Source organism: Prionailurus viverrinus, chromosome C1 (assembly GCF_022837055.1).
Source record: "Prionailurus viverrinus isolate Anna chromosome C1, UM_Priviv_1.0, whole genome shotgun sequence".
In the NCBI taxonomy this organism is placed as follows: domain Eukaryota; kingdom Metazoa; phylum Chordata; class Mammalia; order Carnivora; family Felidae; genus Prionailurus; species Prionailurus viverrinus.
In genome coordinates, this window is record NC_062568.1 from 27,234,285 (window position 1) to 27,247,243 (window position 12,959).

The window sequence follows — 12,959 nt, forward strand, 5'->3', positions numbered from 1 at the left end:
TGGTGACTAATTTTAAAGGTAACGTGTATAAAAGCTACTCTTAAAAAGAACGTGTCCTATTGTCCCAAGAAGTCTCTTGGGAACAAATAATTTGTCTCCTTTCTCTAAGAATAGGAAGTACTAAAACTTCTCCTCTGGGGATAAGGACTATGAATTTAGGATACGAAAATCTTCCCATCCATTAGCTATTAGCGTCTTCAGAAGCAGGGGAATTGTGCCAGAGAGGAAGTCAAAACCTGGTGTGGATTTTCATAGTCTCAGCACATTTTGGAACCAGTCCTTTCTTCAAGATGAAGGGGGAAAAATCAACACTAAAATTTCTGGGGAGAGTTTTTATGTTTCTATTCATTCCTGAAAGTTTCTTTATTTAAAGATACCTCAGGGCTAGGGCAACTAGATGGATGTCCTATTTAGTTAGGTGATTTAATTTTACGAGGCTCCTGCTAAATTATCAGAAAGATCATACTAAGGTAGTAATTGGTCCCACTTTTCCAATGTACAAACATTTTTACCTTATATAAGGTGGTAATCATTAAAAATTATCATAGCTTTAGAAATTATAGCAGAAAGAGCATGTGAGTGGGGTCAGAAGATGTGGATTCTAGTCCAATGTCTTCTAATAATAGCTATTTAACTTTAGGCAAGTCACTTCTCTTGGGGCTACAGTTTTCTCTACTCTAAGCCAAAAATCTGGCTTAGGTCAGCATTTCCCCAAGTGTGTTGTGTGAAACACATGTTTTATGAGATGTTCCACTGAAAAAAGCAGTTCAAGGTTGAATACATTTGGGAAATGCTGCATGTAACATGTATCTCTTAAAAAATTCACAGTGAACATTAACATATTAAAACTCCCAAAAACCACTCTAGTTTCAAAACCCACGAAATTTTAACCTAACATTTTTTCACTTATTCGATTAAAGGACAATTTTATGTTTTTAGAATCCTACCTACTAAAATCGTGTGGAACTCGAGTTCCAAACAACACACTTTTGGAAATGACAGACTAAGATCCTTTGATGTACCATATACCTGGTGTCTTTCTCCTATAGGTATTCAGCCTGTCCCCTGAAACCTGCTCTTCCTTCCGGGGTCCCTACTTCACAGAGATGGCTGCTACATTCCAGTCTGACTTCCAAACCAAAACCCTGAGGATCATCCTAGTTCTCTCCTTCTCTTTCACTCCCTCATATCCAATTACACATCAAATCCTATGGGGTCTCTCTCCTTAGTATTTCTCCCATCTAGTACATCCTGCCCACTTCACCTGCAGCATATCTTGTCCCGGTTGTTGCTATCACCTTCTAATTTACTCTTGCCTCAGTCTGGTCTCCCTGGTCTCCAAAACACAAACTCAGGTGTTCTGGGGTTTAAAATCTCCAAAGATTTTATTATTTATTATATTTCCTGGAGTATCAAGTTCAAACTCCTGGGTTTAACACATGAGCCCTCTCCCCCTCCCCTGTTTTAAAGAAGCCCTTCTACCTTTTCCTCCCTCCTCTTTGACCCTTCTCTCTGCTTGTCTGGACAAAACGGAACTGCTTGCAGAGCCTCTAAAGCATTGTGCTGTTTGGTGCCTCCATTCCTGCACAGGCATTGTTGCCTTTGTCTGGAATGCCAGCACATTTCTTCCTTAACAGGTTAGCTCCTCCCTGTCACTGAACATTCAGTTCAAGAATCCCCTCCACTGGAAGGATTTCCTGAGCTGGGAATGGACTCTATGATAGTGACTTCCTTGCATCCTTTACCCATTAGACTGTGTGCTTTTTGAGGGCAAGAACCACCCTGCCATGACTTTCTTGCATTTGTTAGACCTCAATAAACCCTTGTTTAATAAATCAATGGTTTTATGGTTTAAATGTTAAGAACTTGCTTACTTTTCTCAATGGCTGAAAGTGTGTTTCTTTCTTTTTCTTTTTCTTTCTTTCTTTCTGTCTTTCTTTCTATCTTTCTTTCTTAACCTAGACCAACCTAAGCACTGGGAGGAAAAAGCTGTCTAAAAAGCACTCAATGATCTATTTTTTAAAGGAAGTTCAGTGAAGTGAATATCTTCCTTGTATAGTATCTCTCAGCCTGGTAATAGCGTTTGATGACAAAAGAAATTTATTAGGTCTGGCACTCAGGTGTGCATAATCTCAACAAACCTAGCCATAAGGGAAATGGGATGAAAGGCTGTAGACAGATACATATGAGTTATCACTTATCAAAAGGTTTACACTTGTTAATTTAAAAATATTTATTGTACAAGGTACTATGCTAGTATTACGGAAGATATAAAAATAAACTGTTGTATTACATTCATTAGGCAAGATCATAACTTACTAAAATAATTATAATTAGGGGTAATAAATGATGAATTCCACAGAAAGGAACAGAAGGCAAGGAATTGGTCAGCAGCACCATCTTCATTTATAAGATTACGTTATTCTACAGAAGAATAGTAAAGCACCTACAAACTTAAAATGCAAAAGTGCACTTATGTTTCTAAAGTACAAATATCTCAAGCGTGAAATGCAACTAGTAACTGTATTGTATGGTTCTAAATACCAGTTTGAACGGATTGTGCACCAGTTTGGAACAGATTGTGCAAAAAGCCTGAAACCACGTGAAAGTCCTCAAGAATATATGAAAAAAATGGAATGTAATTAACCAAACCAGGATATGGCCCCAAGACAGAGAAATGAACACTCTGGTTCTTAGAAAGGGACCCCAGGTGTCAGAAATGGTATAGTCAATCCTTCATCTGTGAAAATTCAAGGTGCAGATACTCATACTTAGCAAGCAGATGGGAAGGCATGAAAAAGGAATGTTCACTACAACTATTTCCAGGTCACCTTCCAATTGGTCAATTGTTTTAACGCTGTCAACAAACTTACTTTGCATGTAGCCAGGCAAAAATAATTTAATTCTATTTTTTTCTCTCTTTGATGAACTTTAGGAGGTCAAAATAAACATATAAAAACTTAAGATTAAACCTTAAAAGTCTGAGTAAGTCAAGCCTGTATCAAAATGAGCAGTATCTGAGGAATTTAGAGCTTGGTAATCCAGAAAAATGCCAACACCTTATTCCTAAACAATTTCAGTAAGGGGGGGGGGGGTGGTGGTGACAAAACTTCAGAACGCAAGATAAGCACATTTCAAAGGTAAAAAGTAACTAAAAATCATTGAAATGTCCAATTTCTAAAAGCTTCTCAATACAGTGCATGAAAATACAGAGAGTTGTCGGCCAAAATGGGTTTTCCTAAAAACATGCCTCACAGACTGACTGTTACGACCATGGTCCTTTAAGCACCTAAGACATCTGATGCGTTGCTGGGGTGTTTGGATACGTGGATGACATAAAGGTGCATGCATACAGGTCCTTTGACAGATCTGCTCGAAGCTTCCGTGTGTCTCACGGCCCTGGGACCTAGGCCACTGGGCCTGCGTCCAACGAAAGGCGAGCAGGGGGTGGGACAGCACCGGGATTTTCCTTCCTCGCTCATTCATTCTGTGATTCACTGGTTCCTGGAGGCGGTTCACAAGCGCGCGCGGAGGAAAGGCGGAGCACGGAGCACAGCCCCGGCTGGGTGCGGTCCGGCGCCTGCAGGGAGGGTGAGCAGGGCCGGCGAGGGGGCGCGGGCGGGGGGCTCGGGGGGCGCGGGCGGCGGGCGGACGCCCGGGAGGGGCGGGCGCGGCCGCCTGCGCCGGAAGTGAGTGGTTGGCGGCGGGCGGGGGCAGCTAGCGGCGGGGCGTGAGTCGGTCCGCCCGTCCGCTGCCCAGCCCTCAGCTCCGCCTTCTGCGCCTCGGCCGGACGCGGCCCCACTGGGCTCGGCCACCGCTGGGCGCTGCGGCTGCCCCGCCTGCTGCGCGCTCCCGCCCCGCCCGGTCGGTCAGTCAGTCACGGTGCGCGCGGCGCGAGAGCTGCGGGCGCTCACGGCGTCTCCGGGGAAGGAGCGCCGCGCCTTAGGAGGCGGCGGGGTGGCGGCGGGAGCAGCGCGAGCAGCGCGAGCGGCGGCTGGCCAGCCCGGGGCCGCTGGAGGATCGAGCAGCTGCCGCGGTGAGTGTTTAGCCTCACCCTCGGGGCGGGCGGAGGGAGCCGGCCGGGCGCGGGCTGTGAGGCGCTGCCTCTGCTCCCGCCTCCATTTTCCCGGCGCCTGGCGCGGCCCAGCCGTCCGGGCGCGGTGCGGGCAGCCGAGCCTGGGGCGGGGTCGCTGCCGGGCCGGGCTCGTGGGACCACGCCCGGCTAGGCGGCGGCGGGTGGGTGGGGGTCGTTGGGGCCTGGGCTGCCCCCTGCGCCCCTGGGGGCAGCGACGGAGGGAGACAATGAGATACGGGACCGCCTGGAGGGTGCGGTTGGGGTTGGACCCAGTACGGGGGGCTGGTGGCCCGGGACCGCGAGGAGGAAAGGACTCTTCCCCGACTCGCCGCAGAATCCAGTGATTCCATGTCTGGGATTCCTCGGGCTTCGGTGGCCCCCACCTTCCATACACGAATTCATTGCAGAGATACAGAAATGCGGGGCGCCTTCTGCGTCTTGTGTCTAATTAAGCAGGCTAATTGCGCTCTTGCTTTTGAGCCCCCTCTCATGTTGCTGTGTCCGTGTGCATTCCCGCCGGAAATCCAAACTGCAGTTCGTTGGGGGGGGGGGGGGGCGGGGGACGGTAAGGAGGAGAGGGAGGCAGAGTAATACTATTAGGATGCCTTCATTTCAAGAGTCTGTAAGATGCGGTTTTCTTATTCAGACAGTGTCTTAGGGTGTCCCCACAGTGTGAACTGGGAACCGCATAAGCCTTTACTGCTTGTAAGCACGAAGACGTTGCTGAGTATGAAATAAGAGCTTTTTGGAAGGGTATACGCATCGCATCAAATGTGTCTCGTGTGGGGGAGGTTTCTTCTATTTTGTGGGAAGAGCAGTTGGGGAAATCTGGGAGAACTGAAAGGTTCTTCACTTAACCTCCCCATGAGGGTTGATATGTCTGCAGCATTTCTTTTGAAGATCTGGAGAGCTGCCTGTGTGTATGTAAAATCTGTATAGGAACCGTAAAGGTAATGGGGCTAGGGATAGAGCGTGAACGGATTGTTAAAAGGGTGGTAGTGAGTTCAGAGGAATATTAAATTCAGCGAATCTTTGTGGAATACCTTCTTGTCTGTTAGAGTGAGAGACACACATAGTGGACAAGACCTGCAGCACAGCTTGATGGAAAGAGCTTTTTGAAGCCAGGGAAACCAGAGGCTCCATAAACCTGGAATTGTCTAGTAGTGTGACGGCAAAGCTGTTAACTCTCAGCAGTACTTTTCTATCAGTAAAATGGGAATAACACCACCAGTTTATCTCCCCAGGTGGTTGTCAAAGAGATTGAATGAGATAATGTATGCCAAATGCCTAGCACCTTGCAAGGCTCTGAGGTGTTAGCAAATGTTGATTCCTTTCTTCCTTAGCCTACTGCTCTTGAGATTTACCTGAGGGTAAGGTGGGGGAAGAAGTTAAGGTAGATAATTGTAATGCAATGCATTATATAATAAAATGTTGAAGTAGAGCTGCAAAATATGGGAGCAAAGAGGAGAGAGAGATTATTTCTAGATTGGGAGCACTGGGGGAAAATTCATGGAAGCTGTGGCATTTAAGTGGAACCTTTAAGAATGGGTAGAATTTCAGCTGATGTAGATGGGGAGGACATTCCAAGCAGAGGTGGCACTGTCCTTTGAGAGCCCAATTGAGGAGTAAGACCAATGGGGGAAGGGCAAAATAGAGACGCTCAAAAGCCTTTTCCGCTCTTGTTGAGTCTGACCTTCAAAGATTGTCTCTGTTATTTTGCTTTTTGTGTTGCGAATTTCCCAGAAACCAGATCTAGCCCTATCCAAAGGAGTACAAAAATGTCAACAAAGCTTTAATACATGAGTTTTTGGATTAGACATTTTGTGTAATTTGGACTGCTGCTCTCTTCTGTTTGAATTTAATAAAGAATTATTTGTAGATGTTTCCTCGTGGTGCATATTAGCTCCATTTGGTAGAAAAAGCAGCTGATTTTTCAGATTGAGAGATCTCACTAAGATTATATAGTAAGTGGCTAACAGGAGTGGAGTAGTGTGCACATATTGGGTGTGCCTCATACTCTTGGTCAATATAATTTGGTTTTCACTAATGTTTTAACACTTTATTTTCTGAAGAAGTGTTTTTAAGCATGTCTTTGAGAATAATTAAGATGACTTTTCCTTTTGGTTTTGCTACCTTTTGGTTTTCACCCCATACATAATTACTGTATTTTTTAGATTAGCATGGTGGATGGTATCACACTATTCATAGAGTCTATAGAATCTCATGGCTTTGCTTTGGTTCTGAAGTATTTGAATGTCAATATTATTGTTCATCTCAAACTCTTATTTTAGAATAATTAATATTAGCAAAACAAGATATGTGACCTAGGCTAACCTCTTATCTTGGATTTTAATTCCTTTACCTGTAAAATGAGAAATTTGGATTAGATCACTGGTTTTCAGTGTATGTTTTACTGAACTCTGGAATTTTGAGGAGGACCTTCAAGGGCTCTGCGGATGTTTCACTTAAATCTCATTAAAAATGTATTTTAAACCTACAATGATAAAAAGTGACTACTAAATGACATGCCTTGTTTTTAATGCTTTACATATAAAATTTATTTAATTCTTGCCATAATTCTATGAAGTAGATTCTGTTACAGTCTGAGCAAACAGGCTTAGACTACAGAAGTATAAAATGACAGAGCTGGGTGTGAAACCATTCAACATAATTCTTAAGCTTGTTTTCTTAACTACATTTTTATACTGCCACCATAATAAAATAAATAACACACACAAATTTTTTATTGTAAAATATACAACATAAAATTACCATTTTAACTATTTTTAATTGTACATTTCAGCGGTATTAAGTACATTCACAAAGTTGTACAACCATTATCACTATCTTCAGAACTTTTTCATCATTCCAAACTGAAATTACTCATTAAATAATAACTCTGTACCTCCCCCCCCCCCCCCCCCCAGTCCCTGGTAGTTACTTTTCTACTTACTGTTTTTATGAATTTGACTTCTCTAGGTACTTTATATAAATGGAATCCTACAATATTTGTTGTTTTGTATTTGGCTTATTTCACTTAAGAGAATGTCTTCAAAGTTCATTGTATACCATGAATCGGAATTTCGTTCTTTTTTTAAGTGTGTGTATATACACACACACACCACAGTTCTCTTGGGTATATACCCTGAAGTAGAATTGCAGGATCTTATGGTAATTGTATGTTTGATTCTTGAGGAACCTCCATGCTGTTTTCCACAGTGGCTGTAGCATTTTATACTCCTACTAGCAGCGTACAATGGTTCTGGCTTCTCCACATCCTCAGCAACACTTGCTGTTTTCAGGGTTTTGTTTTGTTTTATCATAGCCATCCTAAGGAGTGTGAAGTGGCATCTTATTGTGGTTTTGATTTACATTTTTCTAATGATTAGTGATATTGAGCATCTTTTCAAGTCCTTATTGACCATTTGTGTATCTTTGTAGAAATGTCTATCCAAATCCTTTGCCCATTTTTAAAAATTGGGTTTTAAAAATTGTTGTTGAGTTGTAGGAATTCCTTATACATTCTGGGTATTAATTTCACATCAGATCCATGATTTACAATGACTTACAACCCATTGCCATGGGTTGTCTTTTCACTCTGTTGATGGTATCCTTTAATGTACACAAATTTTTCATTTTAATGAAGTCCACTTTATCTTTTTTTTTCTTTTGGTGCTGATGCTTTTGGTGTCATGTCCAAGAAATCATTGCCAAATCCAATGCCATGAAGGTTTTCCCATATGTTTTTTTCTAACAGTTTTATAGTTAAGCTTTTATGTTTAGTTAATATTTATGTGTGGTGTTAGATATGGGTCCAACCACATCCTTTCACATGTGTATATCCAGTTTATAGCACCATTTGGTGAAAGGACTGTTTTTTCTCCATTGAAAGGACTCAGCAACCCTCACATACATACACAAAAAATTTTAGTTCACAAGTGGCTGGCATTGTCGGGTGTTTGGGTGTTTGTATGTTGGTGTGGAGGTGACTCATTGTGATTGGATTTAGTGTCTTTGCATTCGCTAGCAGGTCAAAATGCAAATCTTCACTAAGACTTTGACCGGCAAGACTATTGCCTTGGAAGTGGAATCCAGTGACACCATAGAAAAAGATCCAGGATAAAGAGGCTCATTATTGCAGGCAAGCATCTGGAAGATGACCAGGCTCTTTTTGATTACAATATCCTGAAAGGGTCGACCCTGTACCCTGCCCTGCATCTGAGGCGTGGTATGCAGATGTTTGCGAAGACCCTGACTGTCAAGACCATCACTCTGGAGGTGGAGCCCAGTGACACCATTGAGAATGTGAAAGCTGAGATCCAAGATAAAGAAGGGATCTGCCCTGACCAGCAGAGGCTCACCTTTTTGCAGGCAAAGCTGCTGGAAGATAGCCGCACTCTTTCTGATTACAGCACCCAGAAAGGATCAACCCTGCACCTGGTTCTCCATCTGAGGGGTGGCTGTTAATTCTTCAGTCTTGAATTTATATACCCAATGATGGCATTACTCTGCGTTCTAGCCATTTGCCCCACTCTAGGTTTAGATATTACCGGTTTCATTAAAGCTGAATTGATGTTTTTTTCGATAGCTATTCAAAATGTTAATAAAGGTTTTGTTGCATGGTAAAAAAATTTTTTTAACAAATTGAAAACTATAACAACATATTCAAAACCAATTTTGAAAGAAAAAACGTACAATTTTTTTTTTTTCAATTTAACTGAATCATATCCTGAGACTACAAAAGCTGCTACCTACTTGGAATTACTTATCTGGGTGAAATCAAAACAAAACTTTACAGTAATAAATGGTTTGCTTAGATTGTTATAAGACTATAACATACTTAATCCTTAACTTGTCTCTTTGAGTTGGTAATAAATTAATATATTTGAACATAGAATAGTATTAGCAGCACTTGTGTCAGTTTTACGTATCTGAGATGCTGTATAAAGATTTCATCTGGAGGGGCACCTGGGTGGCTCAGTCGGTTAAGTGTCCAACTTCTGCTCAGGTCATGATCTCACAGTTTGTGCGTTCAAGCCCCACCATCAGTCTCTGTGCTAACAGCTCAGAGCCTGGAACCTGTTTTGCATTCTGTGTCTCCCTCTCTCTGCCCCTCCCCTACTCACACTCTATTTTTCTCTCTCTCTCAAAAATAAACAAACATTTAAAAAAAGAAAAAGATTTCAGGGGTGCCTGGGTGGCTCAGTTGGTTAAGGGTCTGACTCTGGCTCAGGTCGTGATCTCACTGCTCCTGAGTTGCCCCTCTGTGTCAGGCTCTGTGCTGACAGCTGTGAGCCTGGAGCTTGCTTCCGATTCTGGCTCTGACTCCATCTGCCCCTCTCCACTCATACACAGTCTCTGTCTCTCTCTCAAATATAAATAAACATTTAAGAAAAAAAATAAAGTAAAAAAGATTTCATCTAGACATGCACCCCAGTGTTTATAGCAGCAGTATCAACAATAGTCAAAGTAAGAAAAAAGCCCAAATGTCCATCGACTGATGAATGGATAAAGAAGATGTGGTATATATATAATGGAATATTACTCAGCGATTGAAAAGAATGAAATCTTGCCATTTGCAACAACATGGATAGAACTAGAGTGTATTATGCTAAGTGAAATAAGTCAGTAAGAGAAAGACAAATATGATTTCACTCATATGTGGAATTTAAGAAACAAAACAGATGAACGTAGAGGAAGGGAAGCAAAGTAATGTAAAAATGGAGGGAGACAAACCATAAAAGACTCTTAAATACGGGTAATAAACTAAGGGTTGGTGGAGGGGTTTTGGGTCGGGGGGATGGGCTAAATGGGCAAGGGACGTTAAGGAGGACACTTGTTAGGATGGGCCCTGGGTGTTTTTTGTGAGTGATGAATCACTGAATTCTATTCCGGAAATCATTATTACACTATGTTAACTAACTTGGATTTAAATAAAAAAATTTCATCTGGGAAAGTTTTATTGGGAAATATTAGAAAACCCCCAAATTACATGTTCTCTAAAGCTTCATCCCATGCTCTTACTGCTGTTACTTTAAGATGTAATTTACCACATGTTGGGGCAGATGTCTTAAAATACATCACTCTTGATTTACAGATTGGCTTTTAAAACAGTATATATTTTGCTGCTAATAAAATACATATTGTTTTTCTTCGTTGGGCAGAGCTAGATGTAATGGAGAAGTCAGAAGAGCTAGGTATTCACCCCTCTAAAACAGACAGGATGCCAGTTTAAGTGCAGGATACAAGGAATCAGTAGAGAATGTAATCAAGGGAGCAGAGTCCAAGAAGAAAGCACATGGTACTGGGATTTGAAAAAGGGGAGGGATTAGATTTAGAAAAGAAAGGACAAGTAAGTCATCCCTTTACATGAGAAGAAAAGGTTGGGAGGTCCATAATGATGTCTTGTCATTGTGTGACACTTAAAATTTAAGCCCCCTGGTGAAGAATAGTGAATCTGGAGATAATTGGAACTGTAAACATTTTAGATAGGCCTAAATATTGTAGAATTGCAGTAAACCAATTTTGTAACGGTTCTTAAGAGGTAGATGCTTTTTTGGAAAATACCTTTAAAAGAATCTTGCTAAATTTGATATGTGAAGAAAAGTGTTAGCTAAATGAGTACAGCAAAACAACTATATACAGTATATTCTTTTCTTACCCCAGGTTGTTCATGCCTCTATCCATGGTTCTCAGACATGCTTTGTTCTATTTTTTTCCAGTCAAAATCTCACTTACCTTTTGCGACCCAGCTTCATACACCTTCTTTGTGAAGCTGTTAGACACCAAGCAGAATTGCTTTCTTCTTCATTTCTCTAGACCATACTTGATTTGCTTTGTGTTGTAGATAATTGTACTGTCTTAAATTCCCCTGAATTTTGGATTATTGGCCCTGCTTTTACTCATCTGAAATATCTCAGTCCCTTAAGTAGAATAGAAATTGAGTAAAGTTTTTAATGAAAACTATTATTTGAAGAATTATTTACAGTTGGTTACATCTCCTGAAAGGATTCACTAAAATCTAATAATGTCTAATAGTGTTTACTTTATTTATAAAGAATAATTCTTTATTGATTATTTTATATTGTAACAAATGGTTTTAGAGACTAGTGAAGGGAATCATGATCCCCTTATCTATGAGTGGAGTACTTTATAAATGTTAGTAATGGCTACCACACCTTTTTGTTTACAATTTCAAAATAAATACATATTTTTTAAAGCAGGAGCAATGACTATGCTGCATTATGTTTGAAAAAATCTTGGGTTTACTACTTGGTAATACAGAAATTCCAAAGTCTGCATCTGAAATCTGTTTAATTTGGTACTTGGTTTTAATGCTTGTCTTAACTAGAAGGAAGCTTATGTAGGGACATATACCCAAAAAGAATAAGTATATATTTGGCTGTGCTTTCTTACTGGAGATACCCATTGTTTAATTTCCATCCATCACTTTTGCAGATTTAGCTAGTAAAGTTTGCTTTTCCAGTGTGAGGATTTGCACTGATATATTTTTAATAAATGTGTTCAAAATCCATAGAAAACCCTGGAAAGCATTGAAAGACTTAGAAAATGGTTTCTCTGTTTTTAGGATATGTGAGTGATTCAAGATGACACACCTTGTTTTCTTTTGGAAAACAGATATTTTCTTACTGAGTTTTAAAATGTCTCATTGATTTTTAAGGTACAGATTAACCAATTTTTTGTTTTTGCTGTTGAAAACAGTGGCTAGGTGGTATGCTACTATAGTCACCACAGAAAGTCTGCAAATTTAGACTCTTTGTAAAAAAAATAAATGCTTAACTTTTTGACACCTCTTTTAAATACTTTGCCATGAAACAACTAATAAACCTGTTTGATATAAAATACGATGGTCACTCCTCAACTACATCAGTAAAATATTATAACATTTGACAATCTTCTTGCTTCAGCTTGTCTTTTGCTGGCAGTAGTTGCTTTTGAAATTAAATCTTACTTCCTGCCCCCAACTTTCTTTTGTTGAAATCAAAACAGCTGCTTCATGAAGGATTATATAATAGTTTTTCCATAAAATACTGTTTCTATTAAGGAAATCGTTTACTGTTGAAACTGTATCTTCTCTGAACCCATTTCTTGTAGCACATTCCAAAAAGTCGTGTTCTTTATTCCATTATTGAAAAAGAATCTAGCAAATACTATCACTGTCTCAGAATACTTAGAATCACTTAGTACCAGAATACCTGGATTACTTTATATCAGGTGTGATTGATTGGTGGCCATAATGAAGATGCCAGTGTCATTTTGTGTGTTAAGGAAATCTATATATTCTATTACCTTATATTATACTTAAAATACATACGTATGATACAGATTAAATACAAAAAGAGCTCCTAATACGTTCTTAGATCATCACTCCTACCTCCTGGGGTAGAGTCACCTCCATTTTAGAAACCACTATACAGTCTTACTGAATTATTATTGTTAATGGACCTTTCAGAAGAGTTCCATTTCGTAGTGTATGATATTATTATATGAATCCATCTTAAAAATAAAGCACTTAGGGGACACCTGGGTGGCTCAGTTAGTTAAGCATCCATCTCTTGATTTCAGCTTAAGTCACAATCTCCCGATTCCTGAGATGGATCCCCACATTGGACTCTGCACAGTCAGTGAAGGAGGATTCTCTCTCTCCCTGTCTCTTTGCCCCTGTCCTGCCCCCATTCACTCACTCACTCTCTCTTTCAAAATAAAAAACAAAGACAAATAAAAGTACTTGGGACAAGACATTCTCATTTCTTAATGATTGGGAAATGATTTTTATAGAAGAAAAATATGTAAAGTGAGACTTCACAGCAAAGTGAGACCTAAATAAAATTCATTCTTCACCGCAATTGAAATTATAGACTTT

The 12,959-nt window shown here is 40.4% G+C and overlaps 2 protein-coding genes across 7 annotated transcripts in view; both read left to right on the top strand.

The window, feature by feature from the left end:
- Window positions 1-3,521: 3,521 nt before the first annotated feature.
- The window catches only part of RAPH1 (Ras association (RalGDS/AF-6) and pleckstrin homology domains 1), a 109,011-nt gene continuing 99,573 nt past the window's right edge, over window positions 3,522-12,959 (top strand). For 3 of the 6 annotated variants that reach the window (XM_047872754.1, XM_047872756.1, XM_047872757.1), the window contains exon 1: window positions 3,840-4,036. The gene's annotated coding sequence lies outside the window, so the exon portion shown is untranslated. Of the gene's footprint in view, window positions 3,592-3,837; window positions 4,037-12,959 lie in introns of those variants that run through there. The other 3 variants (XM_047872755.1, XM_047872759.1, XM_047872758.1) reach the window with 3 other exon arrangements.
- On the top strand, window positions 8,042-8,804 carry LOC125173522 (ubiquitin-like). The gene is given in 3 exon segments (XM_047872783.1): window positions 8,042-8,182; window positions 8,184-8,201; window positions 8,203-8,804. Coding segments are annotated over 3 exon segments (429 nt in total). The 5' UTR covers window positions 8,042-8,111; the 3' UTR covers window positions 8,543-8,804.